This window comes from Micropterus salmoides, unplaced genomic scaffold (assembly GCF_014851395.1).
Source record: "Micropterus salmoides isolate LMB-PRFRI ecotype aquatic unplaced genomic scaffold, ASM1485139v1 Ms_hic_scaffold_21, whole genome shotgun sequence".
NCBI lineage: Eukaryota > Metazoa > Chordata > Actinopteri > Centrarchiformes > Centrarchidae > Micropterus > Micropterus salmoides.
In genome coordinates this window covers 8949112-8975251 of record NW_024041262.1, presented here as the reverse complement: position 1 = coordinate 8975251, position 26140 = coordinate 8949112, and the positions used below count along the sequence as shown (strand labels likewise).

The window sequence follows — 26140 nt, the reverse complement described above, 5'->3', positions numbered from 1 at the left end:
GTGTGCTAATAGACCAAAAGATTGACGACAGTGAACACACATTTTAGTTGTAGCCTTTGATAATTACTCAAAAACATTACTGGCTTCCCAGATCAATCACAGTTCATATGAAACATCCCAGTGGGTCATCTCGTTGGCAGAGCTGTATAGTTCTGTGTTTTCCTCCTCAGGCAGCGCATGTCTGTTTCTGCCCTGTTGACCAGTGTAGCGAGAGGAACGTATTCGCTCTTTGCCGTTGCATCTCGCCGAAACTACCCGCCTCGATTTGCTGCCTGGTGCCTCAGAAAGAGGAGGTCGACGAGGGGAAAGTACAGATTACTCCACCAGGTAATACACTGCTGCGGTTCAGCAGGAGTTTTATGGGTTTAATTATTTCAAAGAGTCCCAAACTAACAGGCCAACAACCACTAGTTTGTTTTTTAATTTCTACCACTGTGTTTTGCTTTTCTAGCATTTACAAAAAGCTGTTTAGTTAACAATGAGATAGGCAACTGTTTATCATCTAGGTCAGTGTAGGTATGAAGCTTTATGACATCGTGTCATTTCTGTTGCCTGTGTCAGGTTTCAATGTCATCTACCTGCCGTATGCTGACGACATACGCACTCTGGATCCCCCCGGTGCTCCGCGGCTTCACAAATTCAGGTGGACAAGATGAAAGAGATTGTCTCCAAGCTGCGCTTCAAGTACAGGTAGTTTCACGTGTTCGGCACGTAAAAGAGATCTTAGTTTAGAGGGTTTCTTAAAAACAGTTGAACTAGAGCGCTTTAATAAATTCTGTAATCCTTGCAAAACACTGGGGGACATAACATTTAACAAAATTTAACAAAAACTAGAGTAATTTATAGCACGACACTTGTGGTGACAGATAGCAAGTGGGATCTCTGCTCATAAGAAAGTTATTCAATTGGTTTCTTTCTGTAACGTGTTTTACATTCTTTGTAATGTAATGCAGGAGTGACGCTTTGAGAATCCAGTCATCCAGCAGCATTACAGGAACCTAGAGGCACTGGCTCTGGATATGGTGGCTCCAGAGGACGTAGAGGACCTCATCAGTAAGATGCAGACAGAAAACAGATCCTGGTTCCTCTCATGGCTGCTACTACTTGCTGTTCTTCACCCTTTTTGTACCTGTCTGTCTCTCTTTTGTGTGTCTCAGTGCCAAAGATAGACCAGATTGATCGCCGTCTGGGTCCTTTAGTTGAGGAGTTTAAAGATCTGGTCTACCCTGCCAATTACAACCCTGAGAGCAAACCAGCTGCCAAACGCAAAACAGGTTAAAGCTGAGTTTAAAACAACAAATAAGCAAAGTGGCTTTTTACTGTATCTTTGTTGTTTTGGCTTGTTGTAACATAAGTTTGAATTGTTCTTCCCCCCACACAGTATCTGCAGGGATTTGATCGTGAACTGATCAGTACTGAGACTTCTAAATACATCACTGGCTGCTGTATTCATTTTGTGGTGGTACTACAGTAACGATCCAATATTCTTTTGACTGGATGTTTTCTCCATGCATGAACTTGCAGCTGATACCGGGGGCGGAGCTGAGAAGAAGCCTAAAGTTGAGGTGCCAGAAGACGAGCTGAGGGCCCACGTGCAGAACGGCACCTGGGAAAGCTGACCGTGCCCGTATTGAAGGAGGCCTGTAAGCAATTTGGAGTTAGGACCACTGGGACCAAGAAGCAGGAGCTGATAGATGCTCTGACAGCCCGGCTGGGCCCATGAGGAGTTAAATGTGCAATCCCTGTGCCTTCATGAGCTGGCAAACTTGTCCAGATCAGTGTCTCTGTCTAAAAATGTCTCAGGCGCTTGGCACAAATCAAGTTCTAAAAAGTTTGCAATCCATTTAAAAGCAGGTAATGGTTTTACATTTACTGTGGGCCTGTGAATCTTTGGGCAGACCGGGACACTGTGTTCAATGTTCAGTGAAAAGGTTAAACCTGTTGCTTTACCAGCAATGGTTCAGTGCAGCTCAGTGCAAATGTCTGCAAGTAGTGTGTCACTCCAACATTACATGAATAATGTTTGTATGTTTAAAAAAAAAACAAGTCTTTTCTTGTGATCAAGAAAACTCAAACTGGTTGATGTGGGTTATGAAAATGTCCTGTATACATTGGAATACAGTCACATACTCAAAACTATATTGTAAGACTTGTTAATAATCTTGATTTCCATTAATAAAGAATTTTACAACCCTGCATATGGTTGGTAGTTTTATTTTAATTACTGCATTAGTCAGCATACTGTACATTTTAAGCAGCATATCCAGTTCTTCTTGTAGCAAGAGAAAAGGTGTGCCCTTCCTAAGCAAGACTGCAGCATTATCTGCATACTTGGACCTTCTCACTGCATTGTTTTTCACACAGTACAATAAAGTAGGCACACTGTTGCTGAGGGCAGGCCGGCACAGGCAAAGGTTTCAGCAGCAGGAAGACAGGAACACATACAACTTTGACCTCATGTGAGTTGCATCAGGTTTTGACTGGAAGTAGATGGCATTCCTGTGGGAGGATTATTTGACAACACACGAGGTATTGGAGCTTTAGCAACACTTTGCGATTGTTATGGGTTTAAACAGACAAACCAGTTAATGTTATTTAAAGTTTTCTGTTTTGTTATCCTGTCTTGAAACCTTGCTACATGTTAACAACTGCTTGATTATGGAGCGATTATGGAGCTTTCCTAGGTCTGAACTAACTGACATGCTGTGAAAATGATACCTAGGCGTGTACTTTTGTTGTAATAAGAGATTTAATCGTGAAATTATTCGTGGTTTTAGGGAGTTGTTTGTATAATGACATCTACTTTGCAAAACATTTGTCAAACCTGTCTGTTGTAACGTTTAGGGCTTTTATATTGACATTTCTGAGCGGAAGTGGTCTCGAATTTTCGCAACCTTGACAGTAGGTGAAGTTCCGTCAACTGCAGCGAAATGGAGTGTCAATGTGAGAAGGAGGATGCCATTACAGGTAAGATGGAATTATAAAAACTCATCAAATATACATTTAAAGACATAAAAATGTATTCACTACTTTATCGGTATTGTATTTTTGTCATTTTAACTTCCATAGTATGACAATACAATTACAATTTTGACTTAATGAGATGTTAATTACTGGCTTAGTGGGTTTTATATTATAATATTGTGTCTTCATGGTAACAAAAAACATGTCATTAGATATGTAAAATGTTCAGTCTGGACTGAGGCGTCCATAGTCTACAACGTGAATTAGCGGCAACATCTTTTCAACTTCCCGGTTAGTCTTTCAAATAAAAATCAGAACTCAACTTTCCCATTCTGACAATTTGAGAAAATTAACAAAGGATGAAAACACTTTATGTTATATATTATATAATTATATATTATACTATTAACCAAAGTATTTTATGCATTTTTATGTAATAAATGATTTGAAACACATTTCTAAGCAGTAGCTTTGTTAACTGCCACATTTAAAACTGTGCTAGAGTTTTCTGCAATGTAAAAACAATGGAATGAAAGAGACTGTGATGATTAATAAGAGAGTTTTACTTTGAATGTAAATGTTGAAATGTCTACACACATACACATTACACACACACACACATACACATAACATACACACACACACACACACACACACACACACACACATTCCTGTACGTGCCTCATAGTGAGGTCCAGGTTAATTAACTGCTGGAGTGAGGACCACCCTTTCTACTATACTTAGAGACAAATGCATGATAGATTCCAACACTGGGTGGCACCTTGATGCCAGTTTCCACCTCAGTTCCTTAAAAAACATGAAGGAAATTTTTAATTTTTTTAACCCAGTTTACCACTGGAGTGGGGACCTTTTCAAGGGGGCGCTATTGAGTTCGTTTCAGAATGGACTAGTTTAACTACCTTCTATTTTTAGCATTAAATTTAATAATTTTAATGTTCTAGTATAACACATTATGTAAAAATAAGTCAGTATGGACATTTTTAAAAAGAATTGCCCAGTCTGAGATTCATAGATAAGCAGAATACCTAAATTTATGGAGGTGACCATCGATTTGACTGCTGTACAAACATACATACTTACTGGTCAATTACTGCTTTACTAAAGTAAATATAACTTGAGCAATCCACATATACAACTTTCAACAAAGCTGCAGGGATATAAAAGAAATCCATTTTATTTATTCATTTAGCTGAAGCTTTTATCCAAAGTGACTTACAATTGCTATACATGTCGGAGGTCGGAGGTCGCACGCCTCTGGAGCAACTAGGGTTAAGTGTCTTACTCAGGGACACAGTGGATGGTCACAGTGGGGGATTGAAGTGCGCTATCACCACCCCCAAATCCATTGTTTATTAAGCATAAACAGAAATAAATTATTCCAGAAACAAACTATTGCCTCTTGTACAACTCAAAAAATACAGTAAAGTGTACTGTATCATAACTACTATTAATTCACCAATTAAAGTGAGGGCCAATATGAAGAAAATTGATATTATCAGACAATCAATTGAAAACAAGGAACACTGTCTTGCAAAGTACAATGAAAACAAAATAATCCTTTGAATTTTTTACAACTGGTTTTGAGTTTTAGGAACGCTGAACACTAGCTTATTGTGGCTAGTCTTGCCTTTTTACAGTACATCATCTGACACTATATGGTCCAGGATAGATTAATTTCAGATTATTATCAATCAGTAGTTCAGTAGGAGACTGTAAATGGCAAAAACATTTGGCTTTTGAATTCTTAAGAATACGTGAAGCGCCGCTTTGTCTAAGGGTCACAATTGTGTTGTACACAAAGTTTGACATCTTTCCATGACCCTTGAGCCAAGGCCTTTTCTCCATGTATACATTGCTCACAGTCCTTTTTTCCAGGCACTCTACATCGCAGTTCTCTCTACCTCACTCCATGCTCTCTTGCTCTCTCATGTTTGACTTTGTTCTTCTGTGGAAGCCTGGGGGTCTCATCTACAACAGGAACAGACAAACATCATTTCCTATTAGTCGATGAAACAAGTGCTTTAATTAAATGTGACAACCAAGAACTGACAGATGATTGCAACTCTCTTACCATGGGACAAAAAAGGTTAATTGTTAAAGGTCACAAAAACACATTTAATATTTACCATCATCAGTGTTGGGCAGTAACGCTTTACTGTAATAATATTACTTTTCCCTGTAACTAGTAGTGTAATTGTAAAGTGAAGTGTAGTTACTTTTCTAAAAAACTCGTTACTAAACGCACCATCCTTGACATGAATCCACGACTGTGCGGCAGCTCAGCGGTACCGTATGTAAAGACCATAGCATACTCGCTGTTGTGAATACGATATTAGTTAATAACTCGGGAGAGATGCTTTGTTTGGGGGCAAAGGCAGGGTGGTAGTGAAAGCAGTGTTTCCCATAATTAGCCTATAATTTGGTTAATTGTCAACGCTGACCACCACATTAATTTAAAAATTTTTTACTAGGCATATTTAAAATCATGTTTGACCGAGGAGCTGTATTGAGGAGCAAATATTCGTGCAGCACCTCCTGGCTCGCGCTCTCTTTCTCTCTCGTGAACACCGCTGCACAAACTTGTCCAAAGTCTGTGTTCGGTCCCGTTCATACAGTGTTTACTGGGAGGCTGCTGAGCGCGGTGTCGTTGCACGCTTGGCTCCTGTTCTGGTGCCCAAACCAGCGCCGCTTGCTGAGGCCTAAAACCTCCAGTGCCTGAGTAGAGGTGTAACGTTAAACACAAAACACTCCCAGGTGCTGCGAGCTCCCAGTCCGGGCTGAGTCAGCTACGACCACTAGGCTAACTGAGCTTATAAGATCACAGCAGCTACTTAATGGCACTTAGCAGTTACTTTAGCAACAAGTAACACATCTGTTCATCAGCAACCTCCGTAAATCACAGAGAGTTGAGACAGAGTAGCTGGGGGACACGGGGAACTTTAATGTTATTTTATGAGGCCCAACAGTTACTGTGTTGCCTTAGTAGACAGCAGAGGACGCAGACAGAACTAAATAGATTGTGATCTGTAGCACGACAGTAATGATCTCTCTGAAAAGATAGATCGTGGAGACATTTTAATCGTCCACAATCTAATATTGCCCACCCAGTAATAAGTAAAGTAATACTTTAAAGGAGTAATAACTAGTAATATATAATAATTTCTGAGTAACTTGCCCAACACTGACCATCATAAATTAGAAAAGAGTTACAAACAAACACTCAAACAAAAGTACACATACACTTACAGTAAGAGTAAAGTAGTACTCTACTTGTCTTTTGACTGAGTTAAAGTATGAAACAAAGGCAGGAGTTTTTGTATATTTCATAATTAAAGCAATTTAACTCACCATCAGTGAGTTCTCCTTATCTCTAACTCAGCGCAGGGGTCAGAACCTCCATCTGAAAAACAAGAGCATACAAAAAGTAACACCTCATACTATATAGTGTGGGTAAGGCTGCATCCTTCTGTATTTGTTAACTGTTAGAGAGTTGAAAAGTGTTTCAGGTTTTAAATGGACAGCATCCTTACTGCCAAAAACATATTATCCACTGGTCTTCCTCTCTTCACTGTGTGTGGGGTGGAGGTGAAAGTGAGACTTTCACCTGTGAAAAACAGCAACAGTCATTTATTATTACTCTGTGCTCTAATAAAAACCCAAGTTGCAGAGTACAAAGACTGCCGGTGAATAAAAGGAGTTTTAAAATGACTTGTCTTGACCTTCCAATGTTACTGGCCTGTATGGATCAGTTACACCATTTTCACTATACTAAAACTAGAGCAATTACACACCCAATACCTCCTTTGCGAGCATTTTCTTTCCTTTCTTCATTTTCTTTTTGTTAAACATATTTCACATACTTGTTAGTGTTGTTTAGATTTTTTTATATAACACTCGGCTAATTTTGTTAGGCCTTTTTTAAATAATGACTGCACATACAGTATAAACACCGTCCGTGGAAATTGTGGTACTGACAGAGGATTAATCAGATAATTGCACACTAATAATTATACGAGGACTGAATATCAACTGCTCTTCTAAAGGTGTAACTGTTTCTACAGTGTATATATTCGCGCAACATCTCTCGCTCACTCTCTCCGTCTCTCATGAACAGCGCTGCACAAATCTCTCCAACACAAAGCTGTCAATGTCAGAGACCCACCTTAGTTGGTATAGGGAATTAAACCTGAACGTGTCACTTACAATCGATGCCGTAGCGGTGAGAGTCGAGCTTTCAGTACAACGTAAACAAAGAAAGCAGCATGTAACCTTTCAGACCCACCGCACAGAAAGAGGCCCATTATTTCAGCGACTTGCGCCGCGCTAGGGCACTTTGTTGCTGTGTAGAGGATCGCGCACCGCACGCCATGCCGCAGTCGAAGTACTTTTGTGCTGAACCCAGCGCAAATCGCTTCTTTTCTGAAAGGTTCTTTATGGAAGAACATAGTCCTTTCAATACCTTCCGTCACTGAACATTTAACGTTACATCTGTGTTGAAAAAATGTTGCCAGGTGTAAAACACTACATAACATCAGGAGCTTTTAGACTTTCAGGACTGTAGGCTACCAATTACCTGCATTTCAGTTATTAATAACACTGCATGAATGATGTCTAGATGAGAGTTGATGACAACAATTCAGTTTATTTCCCTCTTATTAACAGTTTCCCCTGGGGAATAAATGAAGTTAATATTCCTCTTATAGTAATAATACTTACATATTATAGAAACACAATTGTTAATGTAATTTAATATTAAAAATCAACTTAAGTTATTACTAGTGAAAATTAATGCATAATCGTGAAACCGTGATTATTTCTCTGACAATAATCTGTAATCGTTGCATCCCTATTGATGATAGGGCTGGGAAATCTGTCACAATTTAGGGTGCTATGATTACATAACAATAATAATTCCCAATGTATCTTTGTGGGTATAAAATTTTTGTTCCATAGAATTACTTTATGAATGACCACATTCATAACAACCTAATCATTAAAACCAATATAATAATCACTTATTTCCATTTGCTTTATTAATACAATCAAAGTACACAAACTGACAAGTATGTAACTGAATTGAATCTTGACTAATAAACTGTTGACATCTTTGAACAGACTCCACTTATTTTTCAGTAGGTCGTTTACTTGTCATCCACTCTCAACGTTTTACCCACATTACGACTGTCGCAGCAAGAACTGCATGGTATCTACAACTTTGCAAGTTGACAAGGCACAGCAACAAACTGACTGCAGTCCCACTGACATCTTGCTCTCAGGATTGGCCAAAAAGTTGCAGTCTCTGCCTGGGACTCTACTTTCATTTAAAAAAGAAATCTGCCATCAACTTTTGTCTGAGAGAACAGAACGAGCAGGGACTGATTTGAGTTCATGCTCAGGACAAAGGCTTTTTTACATAGTCATTTTAGTAGTATAGTGTTGAATAATACAAATAAATTATGTTAATAACTGACAATTAACGTAAAAGTTAATTTACCTTGAAGAAATAGTTTTTTGGGGGAATACATGTATTGTCTTTCTTTCTGAGGGTTTATTGAGAAGATCAAATCACTTTAGTGTGCATGCTAAATATAAATAAATCTATATTATCTAAAGCTAATTGGCTGCTGGCTCTAACTCCATATTTAGTGAATAGACATGACAGTCCTTTACTTTTCTCATCCAGCACTTGGCGAGAAAGTGAATAAGCACACGTACCAAAATGTTGCAACTGTTCTAACATGTCATAATATAACATCCATAACTTCACTAGAAGTTTTAGTCCGTGTACACGGTGACAGCGTGCGTGCTGGTCAGGACTGGTAAATGAAACTGTTGAAACACGAGAGACTGGCTTGTGCTGAGTAGGGATGCAACGATTACAGATTTTGTTGGTACGATTATAGTCAGAGGAATAATCACGGTTTCAAGATTATCATGATTATTATGCATTAATTAATTTAACAACACTAGTAATTACTTAAGTAGGTTTTTAATATTACATTAACAATTATAAAACTATAATATTTAAGTATTATTATTAATATAAGAGGAATATTAACTTTATCTCCCAGGGGAAATTGTTATTGGGGAGGGGAATAAACTGAACTGTTGTCATCAACTCTCATCCACATGTATAAGTTTTAGTGAAAATGATGATGAATGTTCAATGATGAAAATTGAGAACATGTCTCATGCAGCGTTATTAATAACTGAAATGCAGGTAATTGGTAGCCCACAGTTCTGGAAGTTTATAAGCTCCTGATGTTCTGTTAGTGTTTTACACCTGCAACATTTTCTCAGCACAGACAGGAGGAAGCAACAGGATGTTAAATGTTCAGTGACTGAAGGTCGGCAGAGGACAACGTTCTTCCATAAAGAACCTTTCACAAAAGAAGTGATTTGCACTGTGTGGAAGCTGGGTTCAGCGCAAAAGTTCAGCTAATTTGACTGCTGCTTGCGTGCGAGCTCGTCAAGCTTTGGCGTGGCACAAGCCATTGAAAATAGGCCTCATAGCGCAGCGGTGCTGTCGGTTACACCTGCTTTGTTTGTTTATGTTGTACTGAAAGCTCGATCTCAGTGCGACAGCATTGATTGTAAGTGTCACAATTATATTTAATTCCCCAACAACCTGCCACATTATTTAAATAAGTTATTATGTATTACCTTTACTTACTTATTTTAAAACAATTGTAAAATGGGTCGCCAAATTTACTTGGGCAGCTGTTAATCTACCTGGACGGCCCGCCCAAGTAAACCCTATGTGTGGGAAACGCTGATTAATTAACCGTGACGTTTTAAAGCACGGTTAATAGTGAAATCCAGCAATCGCTACATCCCCAGTGCTGAGCAATATCCCATTCAGTCAGCTGTTTACCCCAACCCCTTGTAAAATGTAGCTTTTCCACTGCAGGCTATATAAATCCATCTCGCCTGATGTTAGCAGTAAGATTACTGGCAGCTAAAGTTCAGGAACAGCGTTAAGATTAAGTACTGTAAAATAATCACAACTTCTAAGCCTGCAGATATTCAATTTCTGATTAGGGCTGTACGTAACGATTATTTTTCAAGTCAATTAATCAAACGATTATTTTTTCAATTACCCAATTAATCTAACGACTAATTTTCTGTATTCTAAAAGGAAAAAAGTTGCCTATTACTCGATTAACATACCAATTTATCCAAAATAAATATCAAAAACATTCCTAATAAATAAATCTATATTTTAATCATCCTGATGAAGCACATTAGAATAATGTGTGTGTATATATATATATATATATAAAATAAGAATAGCAGCAAATCTTAAAATGAATCAAATTTCCACGCCATTGATGTGTTGTGATAACAACAATAACAGACATTAATTATTAGGCTACTTTACTTAAAACTTTTAATGTTTTTGACATGGATTAATTTCAATATTGAGTACTGCAGTATGATAATCAAATGTATTTCTGCATCAGTGTCGGGCAAAGAAAACAATTGAAAGGATTCACAGACTGTACAGACAGTCACAGATCGTCTGTAATGTTAGTTTCAGCTGTTTTCTCGCTCATATGTGGCCGTTAATTAAAACAGAAAATATGAAACGGCCGAACGTTCGATGTCTTGAGGTGTAACGTTATGCTACAATGACAGCAGCGGGGCAAAAATTACTTTTAACATGAAAGCGATTAAGAAATACTACGTGTCCTTGTGCTGATGATGTGCCATGCTCGTGTGGCGACAGAAAGTAAATAGGATTTGCGGTGCTGCCGTCAGTGCTCCAGGATACTTTCGCTCACGTGTTCATGCTGCTTCACGTATTCGTGGACAGTTGTGCTGCAGTGAAGCTTTTCTCAGATCACAGAGACTGTCTGTCTAAAATACTTCCAAACTTTAGATGGTCGAAGGCACGGTCTTGTAGCTGGAGCTTGTCCGGGGGAATCCTGCCAACACTGGATCGACTATGTTGACGAATTGCCCGAGCCCTAAATTCCTGTTTATATTATCGGTCTGCAGCTGATATTGTTTCATTTAAAAATGTCAGCTTTAACGCTGAATCACAACTACTACTACTTTTACAGTGAAGAAAGAAGTCAGTGTCAGGATGGAGTAAAGAGTTTGTAAAGGCACATACCTGTGTTTGACTCATAGCGATCTCTTCCTGGACCTAACACCAATGAGAATAATGAAAATGATGTCATGTTATACTCTGAACAAAATATAAAAATAACAATGTGTAGTAGTAATATTAAGTGATACAGTACTGCTGCATTTCATATCATATAATACATCTCTCTACACAGTGAGAGAGAGAGAATAAACACATGTTTTAAGTGAATTGGACACCCTGTCATAAATACGAGGTTACGTCTCAAGTCTCCAGTGAGACAATGTGCCATTTGTGCTTTGTTTCCAGATACTGCTTTATACTCAGTAGCGACTATTCAGGACACCTGTACAATCTACTGCAATTCTGTACAACAGGTTCAGTTTCTGACCATTTTGTCAGGAATGTGTAAATTCAGTTCTGTTTATTACTAAGCCTATAGTTCAAGGTGTTGTTACACTGAAAGGTGATTTTGCTCTCCCTGTTTATATATATGAGTAGGGCGGAATATTAAACACATCTGAATATGATGTAGTCCAGTACAACATTTTCACCAACTATGACCTCAGTGCTAAAAAATTTAATTCACTTAACACCTATATGACTGTGTCAAAAAAGAAAACTGATTAAAGGCATCATTAAAGTAGACTTTGTGGCAGCACTGTTGTAATGGATTGTATAAGACTTTACAGGTGTACTTTATAAAGTAAGTGTTACTTTTTGAAAATCCGTTGCAGGCTGCGGGCAGATTTTACCTAATTTTATAAACAAACTGTTGTCAGGAAACATCACGTTTTCTTCTTTTTATGGTGGCAACTGTTATTCAGCTCTCCCTGTCAGAAGCTTTCCCTCCACTAACTAAACAGACAGTCACAGAGGTGGGAGTGAGACAGGCAATAGGAAAGGGTACTAAATCAATCAAGTAGTAGCTGATAAATATTTAATTTTCACACAATAAGCCATGAGAACAGAGCTGCTTTGGGATCAAAATAATAATAAAAGAGACTGTGTTACATCTACTTCAGTGTCCTCTCTCAGGTGTAATGTTGGCTCACCTGTCTTGGGCCACATCCGCACTACTACGTTTCTGTTTAAAAGGAGATTTAAACCAAAAACGATCTCCGTCCCCAGCAGCATTTTATCTGCATAACAGAATGGATCTCTGTCTCTGAATACGTGAAGTGGCCGTCCACATAGCCTACACTGAGCATGCGCGTGCCGGTATAAACAGGAAGCACATTGTCTACTTCGCATTAGTAGAAGATTTGTTAAAAGAAGAAGGTACTACTACAGACTAAAAACCACACCAGAGATAGTTCTGCATGGATCTAACACGAGGTGGAATTGTTACTGACAGTAACAGGGGAGTTAAAAGCAGCTGTGGCAGCAGAAAAAACAGACTGGGATTTGTCGCAAAGCAAATACGGCCTCATGCACAGTAGCCTATAAGTGTATTGTTATTTACACAGAAAAAAATATTTACAATTTAACAGCACTATTCTGTTGCATCTGCACTAAATCCATTAAATATGCACTTCTGCCATCATGTTAAACCATGTACCTATCAATTGTGTGCTGGAGATCTGACTGGAGCGGTTCTGGAGCCACTCAATTAAAGTTAGAGCTTGCTGTTTTCTTCCATTCAAAATAATATTGCACATTAACATCATTTGACAAGAAGCAGAAATATCTATAAATCTTACCTGCTCTGAAATTGCCTCTTGCGTCGGTTAAGATGAAGTCTTCGTCTTTAAATTTTTCAAACAAATCTCTCCAAACTCCTGCTAACAAATCTCTCCAAACTCCGGCCACGCTCTGTTTTCTTCTGCTCCTCTCTGCTGCGCTGCTGAAAGGTTGGGGGAGGGGGGAAAGTTCCAGGTGCAGGGGGGCGTGTCCCTCCGCTGATGGCCCATTAATTAAGCCTGAGCCGAGAGGCTGCAAAGTCACCACAATATTCTCCACTTCTCAGCTCTGACACAGAGGCCTGTGTTACAGGCTACAGTGTTTAAAATAAAGCAAGAAACACATTTATCAGTGACAGTAGAAACACCAGGCTTTACATACTGTTAGAAGTAAAATTTCATATATTTAAAATTTTACTTAACTAAAAGTATAAAAGTACCATAAGCAAACACCGTAATTTAATTGTTGACTGTATTTTATTCATCTAAATCTGAAATGCAGCTAGTAACAAAATCTATACAATTTTAGACGTATAAAGAAAAATGGTGGTTTTAGAGAGTCTTGAATCTGTGGAACTGTACAGGCCACTTTGTGTGTATTTGTATATGGGGCAGCGGAGGTTTAAGGGGGACCTCAACACTGTCAGGAGAACTGTCTGTGTTCCCTCCACATTTGCCCAGGTTCTGGCTAAGACATCATAGGAAGAGACTTGAGGGAGATGCTTTGCTCAGTCTTATTAATGGCTCTTTTTTGTCCTCAGGAGATAAAAAAGGATGCCCTGAGCACATTTTGAATACTGTACCTTCTGTTTTAAGTGCAACAACTTTTCCAGTGCACCATCCAGCTGATAGTTACTTTAAATATAGTACAATGGTCCCTTACTCAAGAAAAGTAGAAATAGATATTTATCACAAGTCCTCAAAAAGGTATAAAAGTATTCCATAGTCATAGTGAATATACTTAAGTATCAAAAGTAAAAGTGCTCATTCTGTATGACATTGTAGTACCTCAGTTCATGCATGCATTCTGTCCTTAATGAATTAATCTCCAAACATCAGTGGTTGGTGTTCCAGTTATGCTGGCTGTAACAAAGTTGTGCAATATTTTCATTGACAAATAATTATTTTTCTTCATCTCAGTAACTTTATAGGGTTCAGATAAACAGCAATAAATACAATACAGGATTTAAAAATGTAGGGGAGCAAAAGTATAAAGCCCCTAAAATGAAAATACTTAACATTTACAGGAATCATATGTGAGGTTTCTTTGGCTCTTTCTCTGGTCTCATATGGTGCAATGTTCAGGGTACTTAAATTAAATTAGACTTATTCAAGATCAGTTAGAGATCTCTTGTTTTGATTGAGGAAGATATAAATGAGATGATATGTGGTTGTTTCTCCTGAGTTGAATTTAAGACGTAGGAGAAAAAATCCTTTGGTCTCACCTTAGTATAAAAGTAAATATTTTCTATTGAGGAGAAATTAAAGAAACACCTATATCTCTTCTTGGATTTTGCTTTTCTCTGTGCAAGCACCTGCAATGTAATCAAATAATCTACAAAGTAACAAATGTGAATCATTTTGGTTGGGAGGGTGGAGGTGGGTGCCATTATAAATGTACCTGAGCTGCCATTTCAGTGACTGACATGTTTTTATATCTTATGTAAAACAGGACATGATCCTGGATCATAGTAAAGATTTTCTCCAAAAATGATTGTTGTAAAACTCTCCCTGCTCTCTAAAACCATTTTTAAGGAACGAAGGCAATCCTTAGTGTCATTAGTCATTAGTATGCAGGCCATAATTTTCCTTTGGTGAGTTATTGTGTAGGCACAGAGTCTCTAAGACCAGCTACAGGTACCACTGAGGAACTAGGAGAGCAAAGAGGGCCCAGGAGAGAGGTCATGTCCGTGTGACCGAGCTGCGTGATGTGGCTGTGGAGGCTGCTCAGTGACTACCATAGTATTTGACAGGCTGAGGTCTTCTATCTTGTCCCATTCAGTAGCATAGCCAGGAACACCAGACAGGACACTGAGGATTCTCCTTGGAGTCAAACAGGTTGGTGACCAGCTGTCCAAAGTGCTGCCAAAGTTAGATCTGTCCAAATACAGGTGGAGCTGCCGCTCACTCCAGTGGCTCCCTGAACATCACACCCTCTGGGCCTACTGTATCCCTGCCCTGTAGCTGCTGAGGCAACTAAAGCTGTGCACGCTTTCACCATCTATTGTATGTGTGTGTTTTAATGAATAAGAGGTTACAAGAAACAACATTTATTTGTTAAACACAGTAGCAATATCTGTCCAAGCACTGTCCTCCAAAAGCATGTATATTTAAGTTTTCATGTTCCCTCTCAGGTCACAGTGCTGTAACCACATGTGTAAATATTGTGAGCAGGGCCAGTGTGGAGACAGCTGAGGTGAATTAACACAAAGTAGTCTGTGTGTTGGAAAAACTAAATTCATAAATCATTTAGGTCAAATTTTTCAAATCATGTTCCTGAAAATAAACTTTCCCCTCCTCTCCTAGCTCCCTATGTAAGCTGTCACCAAGCTGTGTCTGGTTACCATAAAAAAGATCACAGATCAAATTATTACTTTACAGTTGACTCTTTTTTTTGCTGGTCTCTACAGACAACTCTCAATTTTAGATTTATTTTCTGCTGTTCTTCTCTTACCCTGGGATTACTTGCTTTAGATAGATCTTGGCTTCATTACATTTTTCCTTAAGAGACATTTAGGTTTCACAGATCAGAATTCATTAGCCTAGCTCAATAGCTCAGCAAAAAAACAGGTCTGATAGATGCACGAATCTGAGGCTTGAAAGAAGGCCTGAAGTGCTTGGGTTATGGCTAAAAAGACCAACTCATTCTTATTTACAGGTCATCCAATACTGCATAGACTACTATTACACAACCCTGAAGATGGGTTTGTAAATGTATTTATTCTTGGTTTTAAGATTTTATATCAGCATGACAATTATAATCTGTTCTGTTAGCTAGAGTAAGCATAACACAGAATAATAAAAATAAAAGGTAATAACAATGAGATACAGAATAAATTATTTTTAAATGGGAAATAAAACAGAAATGAAATATTGACATTACAAATTAATTATAGGATTTGCTATGGACAAATAAATTATGTGTAGAAAATATATAAAGATAAGAAATGAAATGTGACGTGGGGGCTGAATGCACAATAAAAAGCCCATTCTGATGATATGTGATATATGTATGTATATATATATATATATATGGTATATGTGACAAGTGCAGGGATTACATAAGGGAATAAAAGTCCAGTTTGATGACCCCTTCTCTTAGCAAAAGTGATTTTATAAGTAAATATCCTCAGCCAGATATTGTTAGAAATATACAATTAAATGAGCACCATCATATTTTACAATCACAGGCTGTAAAACACCCTTTCTCAACAGAAATAGTGGCCTTTGGATTCATTTCACGGCCGACTGGCAGAAATTTGAAATGGAATCAAGCCATCTTACGGCAGACGGCCCAAACAGAAATGGAACGCGCCCAGTCCACTTACGTGGACCGAGAGAGGGAGGGGGAGCGAGGGGGGGGGAGAGAGATACGTTAATCAATTGAAGCTTTGGCGTTTTGTGCACATGAGCTTATTAACTTATTAAATCGCCATAAAACAATCAAATTCGGAGCAAAGCAAAGCTAGTGAAGGTTAAAGTTACGTTAGCAGCGATGCTAACGCGCAGCTGCACCTGCAAGCAGACGTGAGCAGCGTGAGGACCGGACAGGATGATGGACAGAACTTTAAATCAGGGAGAGATACTGGTGGAGGAGAAAGTTAATAGATGATTTAAAAGTGCTTTATTTAAATGGACACGGAGCTGCCAGAACAAGAAGCAGGGGAGAGGATGCTGAGGCTATATAGATGTTTAATTAACAGAAAGGTAAGCATGTGTTTTTATTAACGTTATTCCGTAGTGTTGGATGTTGATTAATTATCTTGAGAGAGTGATGAGCAAGTGGGCGTTTGTGCTGTGAAATTATAAGAGTTGACTAACTTAATGCAAACTTATGTAAGTCCCATGTTGTGGGCATGATGCCTGAATGTAATATTTTGGCTTATTGCTGTAAATACAGTGGTGGAAGAAGTACTCGATTTTCCTACTTAAGTAAAAATGCAGATACCACATAAAAAAGTTACTCAAGTAAAAGTAAAAAAGTACCTGGTTTTAAAATATACTTAAGTAATCAAAAGTACTACACATCAAAATCTATACACAGTATTTATTTTTAAATTCACTCCAGACAGCATTATAAGTTACAGTGAATCACAATAAGGAAGAGTACAAGTGGATATTTCCTATACTGTGGGAGGATTAGCCTGTGTTCTGCTCTTGTAGTAGTTTCCCCCTTCAGACCGACCTCATTTTGGACTTTGGGCATGTGCACGGGTTGTGTTGGACAAGGAGGTCAAAACTAACTGAAACACTTCTCAATTCACAATCTCATCAAAAATCCACATGTTAACGTCTGCACCTCTGATAAAGTGCAACTCACAGTCCCACACAGAGCGAGGTTGGCTTCAGTTTTCACATGTTTATATTGCAAAGCTCTAGCAGCTACGTTAGCACTCGGCCACAGACAAAAACAGAGCTGCTGCACAGTCACACCTGACACAACAATGCTCTCACTACAGTCCTCCCTCTTTAATTAGCCTGAATAGAAACCTCTTCTAGAAAAGTCCAGAGCTGCTTTGAACAGACCTCTGCGCACTAACTCAGTCCTCATGAAGTCTGTTAAGACCGGGGGCCAGTCTGCCGGGTCATTTGGTGAAGCAGCAACTGTTCCGTTAGGGTCTGATGCTGGCTGTTCATCTCTGGCTGCGCTGGTAATGTCTGAGGCTGCCTGTGTTTCACCTGGGTCTGTGGGACCCGCTAAAGACGTCCGGACCGGGTCTGTGCTCGCACTGACTGAGGCCGGATGTGGATCAGCTGGGCTGACTGGCTGGAGTCTGTTCTTGTACTGGCTGATGATCCCAAATTTACTCCACTGACAAACTTAAGCAAAGCCCTTGTCAATGTAATGCAAATCCACTGCTTCCCATCTTGCATTAGTCCAGAGTTGGAAATAAACTTCACTGTCTTGTTTTAAAATGATGTATGAGGAGTGCCCTCACATCCTGTCTGGACTGGTTCACAGATGTTTATTGCTGGAATGCGTGAATAAAATTTTTTAGGCCGTGAATATGAACGCATTTCCACGTGCAATGCGGTCATCTTTTCCGAGCTGCAGTTTATAAACACTGTGGCCCGTCTGCGTTATCAAACATAATAAATAGTTGTATTTTTACTCAACATTGTTCTGTCACAGTCTGGCAAGAAACCAAGACACGACAGACAAGAGCTGCGCTTCTCAGCTGGTTAGCAGGACAGACAGACAGAAATTCACAGCAGCTACACATTAACTGAACATTAGGCTACTGTTACTGTTACCTGCTGACATCAGACTCTGAGAGGAGCGAACACAAGTTTACCTGCCTGCTGTTCCTGCACTTCACTCTCACTGAGCTTCTTTCTCTTCTCGTGCCTAGAAGGATAGTCCCTCTTCATCCTCTCATTTGACACGACAGTGAGGCGGGGCCGTCCACCTCTGCGCAAGACTGACTTTATTACTATCCCTGTGTAAGCCGGTGTCGCATCTGCTGGGTTAATTCGCGCAGAGTCAGCTTTATTAGTTCACATTTGTTTTTCAGTGCTGCAACCGGGGTGAGATCAGTGCTATCCACTGGCCCACCGTGCCGCCCAACAATGCACCAATATATGCACATATTGTTTATTGTGTCACTGTTGTTTAGTTTCAGCACATGTATTACCTGTGTGCCAGGTACTGTCTATAACCTACTGGGTTCAGTAGCTGACAGATGTTGTGCAAAGTTAACGTTAGTTACCACTGAAAGGAAGTATTTCCTGCCTGCGGGAGTGTAAGCATTCAGTGGTGACAGCGGAGCTTCGAGTTCACCAAAGTAGATGAAAAATATAACGTGGATTGTTTAATCTATCCTTTCAGTATTGTTGTTTTATCAACAAGGTTTTGCAAAGCAAGCTAACATATGGCTTCTGCCTTCTGTAGGCTAACATTATGTGTTATTGAATCAAGAATGTATAAACAAGAAACCACATTTTTTCTCTCAGTAAAGCAAACATTTAGGTAGGTAGGTAGGTTTTATTTTCACAATATAACAAGTTGTAGAGTGAAATTGAGTTTTATAACTCCCTTCTGCTACATAGCAGACAGGAAACAATTAATTATAAAAATGGCAACAGAAATAAACTATCATCACTGGAGCAGTGCTGAGGATGAACTAGAGTTTAAGAGTCTGATAGTTTGGGGGGGAAAGCTGCTCTGCAATCTGGTGGTGCAGCAGCAGAAACTTCTATATCTCTTCCCAGAAGGCAGCAGGGTGAACAGGCTGTGGCTAGGTGGGAACTGTCCTTTAGTATCCTTTGGGCTCTGCAGGCACCTCACCTCACTGATATCACTGATGCTCGGGAGATGGGTACCAATGATCTTCTGTTGATCTTCTGAGTGTTTTAATCACCCGCTGCAGAACTCTCCGGTCCTGGGCTGTGCACATCCCATGTTAGTGACGTTTCCAGTCTGGATGCATTCTGTTGCTCCCCTGTAAAAGCTGACAAGGACTTGGCGTGGGAATTTGGTCTTCTTAAGCTTCCTCAAGAAATCCAGTCGTATCTTAGCTTTCTTCACCAGAGTGGAGATGTGAGACGACCATGTCAGGTTCTCTGTGATGCCGATTCCCAGGATCTTGAAACTATTCACCTGCTCCACCTCAGCTCTACTGATGCCGACAGGAGTGTGTGTCTTTATCTCCTTCTTCCTAAAATCAATGAGCAGCTCCTTGGTTTTGCTGACGTTGAGCGGTAGGTTGTTCTCTGAGCACCACTCTACAAGATTATGAATTTCCTCCCCATATGAAGTCTCATCCATGTCGGGGGATGCAGTCGTGGGTGTACAGCGTGAACAGGAGGGGGTTGAGCACACAGCCCTGGGGGGCTCCCGTGTTGAGCACTAGAGTTGTGGAGGTGAGTCCGCCAATCCGAACTGACTGGGGCCCGTTCGTGAGAAGTCCACTATCCAGTTGCAGAGTGTTGTATTTAAACCCAGAGTGCTGAGTTTGCTGATCATTTTCTTAGGGGACATTGTGTTGAACGCTGAGCTGAAATCCACAATCAGGATTCTGAAGTAGGTGGTGTTTTTCTCAAGGTGTGTATATATTAATACATATAAATAGATCTGTTTTAAAGTTGAGAGTCTAACAATGTTGTAGGCAGTCAGCAATCAATGTATAAATGGATTTCTCTGAAAATACTTACTTCTTTGGAGAAGCTATAACTGGCCATATAGACTAGTAAAAACCTGGTTGGGGATAAGGTTAGGTGAGGTGTTTCTGTGTTTATTGCGAGATCTCTCTATGAAAGTGATTTGTGTTTTGGATTCTATTCGCTCATGAGTTCAAGCGAGCACGTGTACGAGCGCACGCCTGGTTGCAATCTTAAAACCGCAACATGAGTGGCCGCTGGAAATTCCATAATGCCCCTTTAATGTTAACATTAATTCCACACCCAAACTTACAGCTCCATTAAATAAAATAGAAAGTTCAATTAACTTAACGTTATGTTACTGCAATTTTTGTTTCAAGATTCACCACTTATCAGATATTAATTATGAAGCAGCTGCCGGGTCAGCAGACAGACACAGCAATCCCTCAACAGCCTCTTGTAACGTTAAATTTGGTCTTATACAAGTGAACTGCACTCACCACATTCAGAGCTACAACTGAAGAGTCTGTGTAAAATGTCACATAAAATATCAGCGCTAACGTATTGCATCCAGTCCAGTCCTGAACAGTCTAATGTCAAAGCTGCAAGGAAAATTGAGATCTGGTGTCAAACTAAACATTCTCAAATCGATGACAGTCCTTCATTTCAAAATGGAGGTTTGTGGTGGTTTTCGCGGTCTGTTAATATTACTGTATTTAGATTTAGAGTAATATTTTCCCAGAATGCATTGAAAATCTACAGTAACATACTGTCCACCGCTTATACAGTTGGAAACAGTTAAAAATACAGTAATAATACTTAAAAGTATAAAAATAAATTCAGTGTATAGTCTGACGATGTTATAACTGACCATGGAGTCGATCACTTGGTCATCCATGTTACTGTTTGCAGGCCTGCATTAACCTGCAGTTAGGCCTGAGCCTCAGAGGTTTTGTAGGCCCACAATAAAAACAATAAAAATGTCTAATGACCACGTTTATCTATACTTTGCGCGACAGTAAGCATGATCGGTATGCGTACAGTAAAGGCAATGAGTCACATTATGACCTTATGAATCTTTTCTAAGGAAGATGCTCCTACCAATAGCTACGGAGTCAACACTGTAAAATCAAGATCACAGTAATAATTAGTTGATCAGCAAACACATGAATGCAGCATTGTAGACAATATTTTGTCCTTGTAATCCACGTTTCCATTGCAAATGATAGCCTTTAGATATTATTGGAAACTATTCAGAATCCCCCTCCTTAAAGGGGAAGGGGATTAGTATCATAATCATTTAATATTGCATTGCAAATAAATTTTCATACACACAAAGCGATTACAGTACTGGTCCTACCAGGCTGGACATGCATTCTGCCATAAAACGTATCCGCCCTCTATAATGCACAGATGTTAATCTGATTCCATTTATTTTGATTTTACAGTGTCACATTTTAGGGTCTAGTTCTAGCTTCCAAACAGTAACATGGATGAGCAAGTGATTAAATCCGTGGTCAGTTTTATCATTGTCAGACTATTGCAAAAAAATTTTGCTATAAGATAAATATAAAGTTCAACATAATGTAAATGTAAATCTGGAAGCCATGCATTAGCTTGCTTTGCAAAACCTTTTTGATAAAACAACAATACTAAAAGGATAAATAAACAATCTACATGTTATATTTATCAGTTACTTTGTTGAACTCGAAGTTCCTTCACAGCTGAATGCATGCGCTCCAACTGTCGGGGGAACGCCTTCTATCTGTGGTACCTACCTTGGCACGACACCGGCCGATCAGCAGCCTCTCTGTGCTGATACTGGAAATGTGCATGTGTATTGTTGTGGGTTACAGTCAAATGTGTCGTTTGACTTTCCAACAGCCATATACAGTATGTAATTTTGGGACACTTGACAATAAACCTATTTTGTCATTTAGGTATGAGGATGTGTTGCAGCAATGAACCATAATATACAGCTACTGCATTGATGATGCAGGTGTCATGCTTAAACTCATATTTTTATTTAAAAAGAAACAATATTTTAATTCAATTGATATTCTATAACATATATCTTACTCAAAACACAAATTACTTACATTTTGATAACAAATAAGTACTTACTAGGAGTAGAAATATGCAAAAAAATATTATCCTCTGAGGGTATCAAAATCACCAGGATTTTTTGCAACTTACAACTCAGCAGGGACATGTCACAAATGTGTTTCAACTCAATACACATCTGACTGGCTTACAATAAAAAGTGAAATTTATATAACAAGCTGCTGCATTGGAAGAAACATCTTACAGCAAAAAAGTGATGATGTCTTTATAACAGACATTTCTCACTAATGGGCAATACACAAAGAGGAAATCAATTTGGAATTTAAAAATTGAGCATTTTATATTTAAAGTAGATCTCATGCAGATGTCTATGAAGATTCTCAGTCATCCAGGTCATAGTTATCCAACGAAGGTTAAAATGAAGGGCAACTAGACTTGGTTGAAGCTTCAACCAAGTCCAGTTGCCCTTCATTTTAACCTTCGTTGTATAGATCTCATGCAGTCTGAAAATCCTTCTACAGTTTAATGTTACTATTAAACAGTAGTTTAATGTTATAAGTGAGTTAAACACATTATAACCTTGTTAAATATTTAAAAACTAAGGGATAGTAAAATAAAACAAAATGAAATTTCATAATATGTATTTTATTTTACCTAAAAAACCATGAGACATGTCTTTCTCTAGTTAAAGTTGCTCCTGTGCAATAAATCGGTTATGTCAATAGAGGGCGATAGAGAGCAAAAAGTGTGTGTATTCAGAGTACGTACACACACCGAAAATCCACACACATTTTCGATTTTGGCATCTTTTTGAGGACCTCTCTGAAACTTTGAGAGAAGCATATAAACAGACTCTAGAGGCCATTACAGTGAAAATAAAGTGAGGACCGGCCTAAATGTCCTCACTTTGCAAAATGGTCCTCACTCCAAAGGTTAAAAACCCTTGCTTGTCCTCACAAAGATAGCTGTACAAACACACACACACACACACACACAAAAGCCCTGCATTAAACAACAGGGGTGTTCTGGGATTTAGAGTATTTCACATTTGGGTCAAAGGTAAACCCCATGATAAGTTGTGTACAACATTGCAATAGTAATATCATGCTTTCCTCCCTTTCTTTTCTGTTTAGACTGGTGGCAGAACAGCAACAGCATCCAGATGGGAGCTTTCACTGTAGTGGGGTATCTTCTCTACAGATTCTCACAGAGTCAGTCGCTCGCCAACACACAATTTCACATTCATTTGGAAAAAGTTTGCCTGACATATATGCCATATTGTTTCTCTGATTGATTGACTTAAACTAGAAAGCACAGAAAATGCAGATTAAATTTATCATATCATTATCATTTATCAGATTTATCATAAGAGGCTTTGATGAGAATAGACATCCCTGATGATATTATCAGGGGTTTAGCCAGGAATAACAGGTCGTATTACAAACCTTAACCCTAACCTCCCTCCATTTGTAGTGACAAATAAAGTCCAAAACCAACAATGAATTAATCCTGCTAACATGTACTGCCACATGCCAGATTCTTTTGTGGCACAGTGCCAAACTGTGAAACATGAGAGAGCCACACCATGATAATGAATGTGAAGTTTATACAGAGTTAATCCCACATACCACATTCTGCTGCACCAAATGTATATTTATCTGCTGCTGAAAATAGTTCTCAACAAATGCACAATGAACTCCCCTTTTAGTAACATTTGTTAAAAATGGCAATTCTCAGCTGTTTTAACAAATAACTAAGCCTTTTTTAATCAGCAGTCTTGTTATGCCAAATGCAGCCCTCCAGGTTTTTTTTGTTGGAGGAACAAGTTAGATAATTTAGCAGAGAAAGGTTCCCTGTAATGTGTATTCCCATTGTACCATCGGTATGTGCACACTGTTACGATTAAATTCTTTATATACATATTAAAATGTAAACTAGTTTTGTGTGGTTGTTTTATAGTCTGATTGTGTTTGAATGAATTATTTCAATATGGGCAGTTTACAGGATCTGAACGTTAATGTCTCTAATCACCAGATTCACCTTCAAACTAATTTAATTAGAGGAGCTGTTTCCATCAGCCACTCACATTCACATTTACAGCATTCAACTGATTCAATTTAGGATATAACCATACTACATTTATGTTTTACAAAATAACAAAGTTTTATTATTATCTTTTTTGACTCCTCCTGTTGTCTTCAGAACTGAAGAAGTCCTTTGGATGAGGGACGAAACGTCTTCCAGTATCTTTAACCAAGTCCAGTTGCCCTTGATTTTAACCTTCGTTGGATAATAATTATAGGTGTCTAATTAACAACTGACTTACAATCTGCTCTGCCATTAGGATTTTCCTCCAAGTTCAAGTGGCTAGTTGCTGTCATCAAAGCAATCACAGGTTAAGTTAAACTTCCTTCAATTTTATTTTTAAATTATTTATATTACATTTTATGGGGTTTCTGCTTTTTCTTGTTTTTCCTGTCAAATGGAAGATGTTTAAAACAGAAAATGCACTCACTCAACCTCAGTTAGGTGTGGGCTGAGAACCACAGCTTATTTGTAAAGCACTTTATTATTTGTCTAATAAAAACGTGTCACCTCTGCAGGGTCAGAGATCGATCCGACCGACAGCCACAACAAACCAGGCCTGAGGTTGATCCTCCTGGGCCCCACTGGTGGAGGACGGACCTCTCTGGCAGATACTTTGTTGGGCGATAGTGAGACAAAGGCGCCCATGGGTCCCCTAATGGAGAGCACCAGGAGAAGGGCTGTAATAGAGGGTAGAGAGGTTAGAGTGATCGACACCCCAGATCTTTTGGGGCCGTCATTGGAGAACAACAAGAGAGCCAGGGAAGCTATGAGGAGCCTTCAGCTGGCCAGCCCTGGACCACACGCCTTCCTGCTGGTGATCCAAGCTCCGGGCTCCAGCATGGGTATCAACCAGGATGCGGCTCAGGCGATCAGAGTCACCCTTGGACTGTTTGGAGACGAGGCGGTGGGGTACATCATCCCAGTGCTCACTCATGCAGACCGTCTGGGGCGAATGCATACTGTAGATGAGCTGCTGGATGTGGACAATGGGGGTCTGAGAAAAGCTCTGTCTCTATGCGAGCAGAGGCCAGAGCTTGTGGACAACAGGCCAGACTGCCCCCTGGAGGCTCAGAGTGTGATGCTCAGGCAGCTGGTAGGGCGTGTGGTGGAGATGAAGACACTAAGGGGGCATTTTGTCCACGAGCTGCAGAGGAGGGAGGACTGCATGAGGGAGGAGCTGCTAGCTGACATGGCTTCTGCGCTGGCTAGAAAACTGGGACGCATGTAAATAAAAGAGGGAGATGGCGAGATGGTGTTGTTGGTGGGTGTGGGACAGAGTTGTTGGGGTAGTGAAAAAATAAGGAGACAACATTCATTTAAGTGTTGAAAATGCAATTTCGAGTTTTGGGTGCCAGCATGATTCTGAGGTATTTTTGTCACTCTGCTGGTTTACCACTGTCCAAATGAATTTACTACCACTGGCCGCCTTGTGGTTTTCAACATGCCACAGATACTTTTGGTTAGATATCGTGCTCACACATTCTTAACTTTCCCATTCTGTTGTAGTTCTTCGATGGCTGTTTATTCCTTTGTATGGCCTTCTGCTTCATGTTTTCTTACTCTGCTCCAGTGCTTAGCCCTCCCCTATCTTTCATAATTTATAAGAGACATCAAACTTTAAAGATTATCAGGGGAAATAAACTGAAGTCATACAGGGACCAGAGTTCAGCAGTGCTGCTCAATGTACTCTTTGTTGCCTCCAGAAGCCTCTGAAACAGCATTTAAACCAAAATAAAATATATAAATATGAAAAAGCTTTTAAGTTTTAATTGAATTGCCAAATTCTGTTACACTTGAATTAACTACACTACACATTAACTTCACTACACATGTTCTTTATATTGGGTTGAACTGAATGGTCACTCATAGTATTAAACCCACTAAGAATGAATACCAAATTCTGCAGCTA

The 26140-nt window shown here is 39.2% G+C and overlaps 2 protein-coding genes and 1 long non-coding RNA gene across 3 annotated transcripts; 2 read left to right on the top strand and 1 right to left on the bottom strand.

The window, feature by feature from the left end:
• The first annotated feature begins 262 nt into the window (after window positions 1–262).
• LOC119915845 (X-ray repair cross-complementing protein 5-like) lies at window positions 263–1743 on the top strand. Its single transcript, XM_038735611.1, has 5 exons — window positions 263–327; window positions 562–690; window positions 954–1053; window positions 1158–1274; window positions 1525–1743. The coding sequence occupies exons 3-5, from the start codon at window positions 1020–1022 to the stop codon at window positions 1617–1619; spliced, it is 246 nt and encodes an 81-aa protein (XP_038591539.1). The 5' UTR covers window positions 263–327; window positions 562–690; window positions 954–1019; the 3' UTR covers window positions 1620–1743.
• Window positions 1744–2388: 645 nt separating this feature from the next.
• LOC119915843 (GTPase IMAP family member 6-like) lies at window positions 2389–25985 on the top strand. The gene is made up of 5 exons (XM_038735610.1): window positions 2389–2529; window positions 2845–2967; window positions 23277–23354; window positions 24488–24538; window positions 24747–25985. Exons 2-5 carry the CDS (start codon window positions 2931–2933, stop codon window positions 25457–25459), a joined length of 879 nt encoding a protein of 292 aa, XP_038591538.1. The 5' UTR covers window positions 2389–2529; window positions 2845–2930; the 3' UTR covers window positions 25460–25985.
• LOC119915844 lies at window positions 4858–12930 on the bottom strand. Its single transcript, XR_005447011.1, has 4 exons — window positions 12781–12930; window positions 11105–11137; window positions 6334–6385; window positions 4858–4953 (listed from the first exon to the last, which is right to left on the bottom strand). It is a non-coding gene; the product is annotated as an uncharacterized LOC119915844 (long non-coding RNA).
• Window positions 25986–26140: the final 155 nt, after the last annotated feature.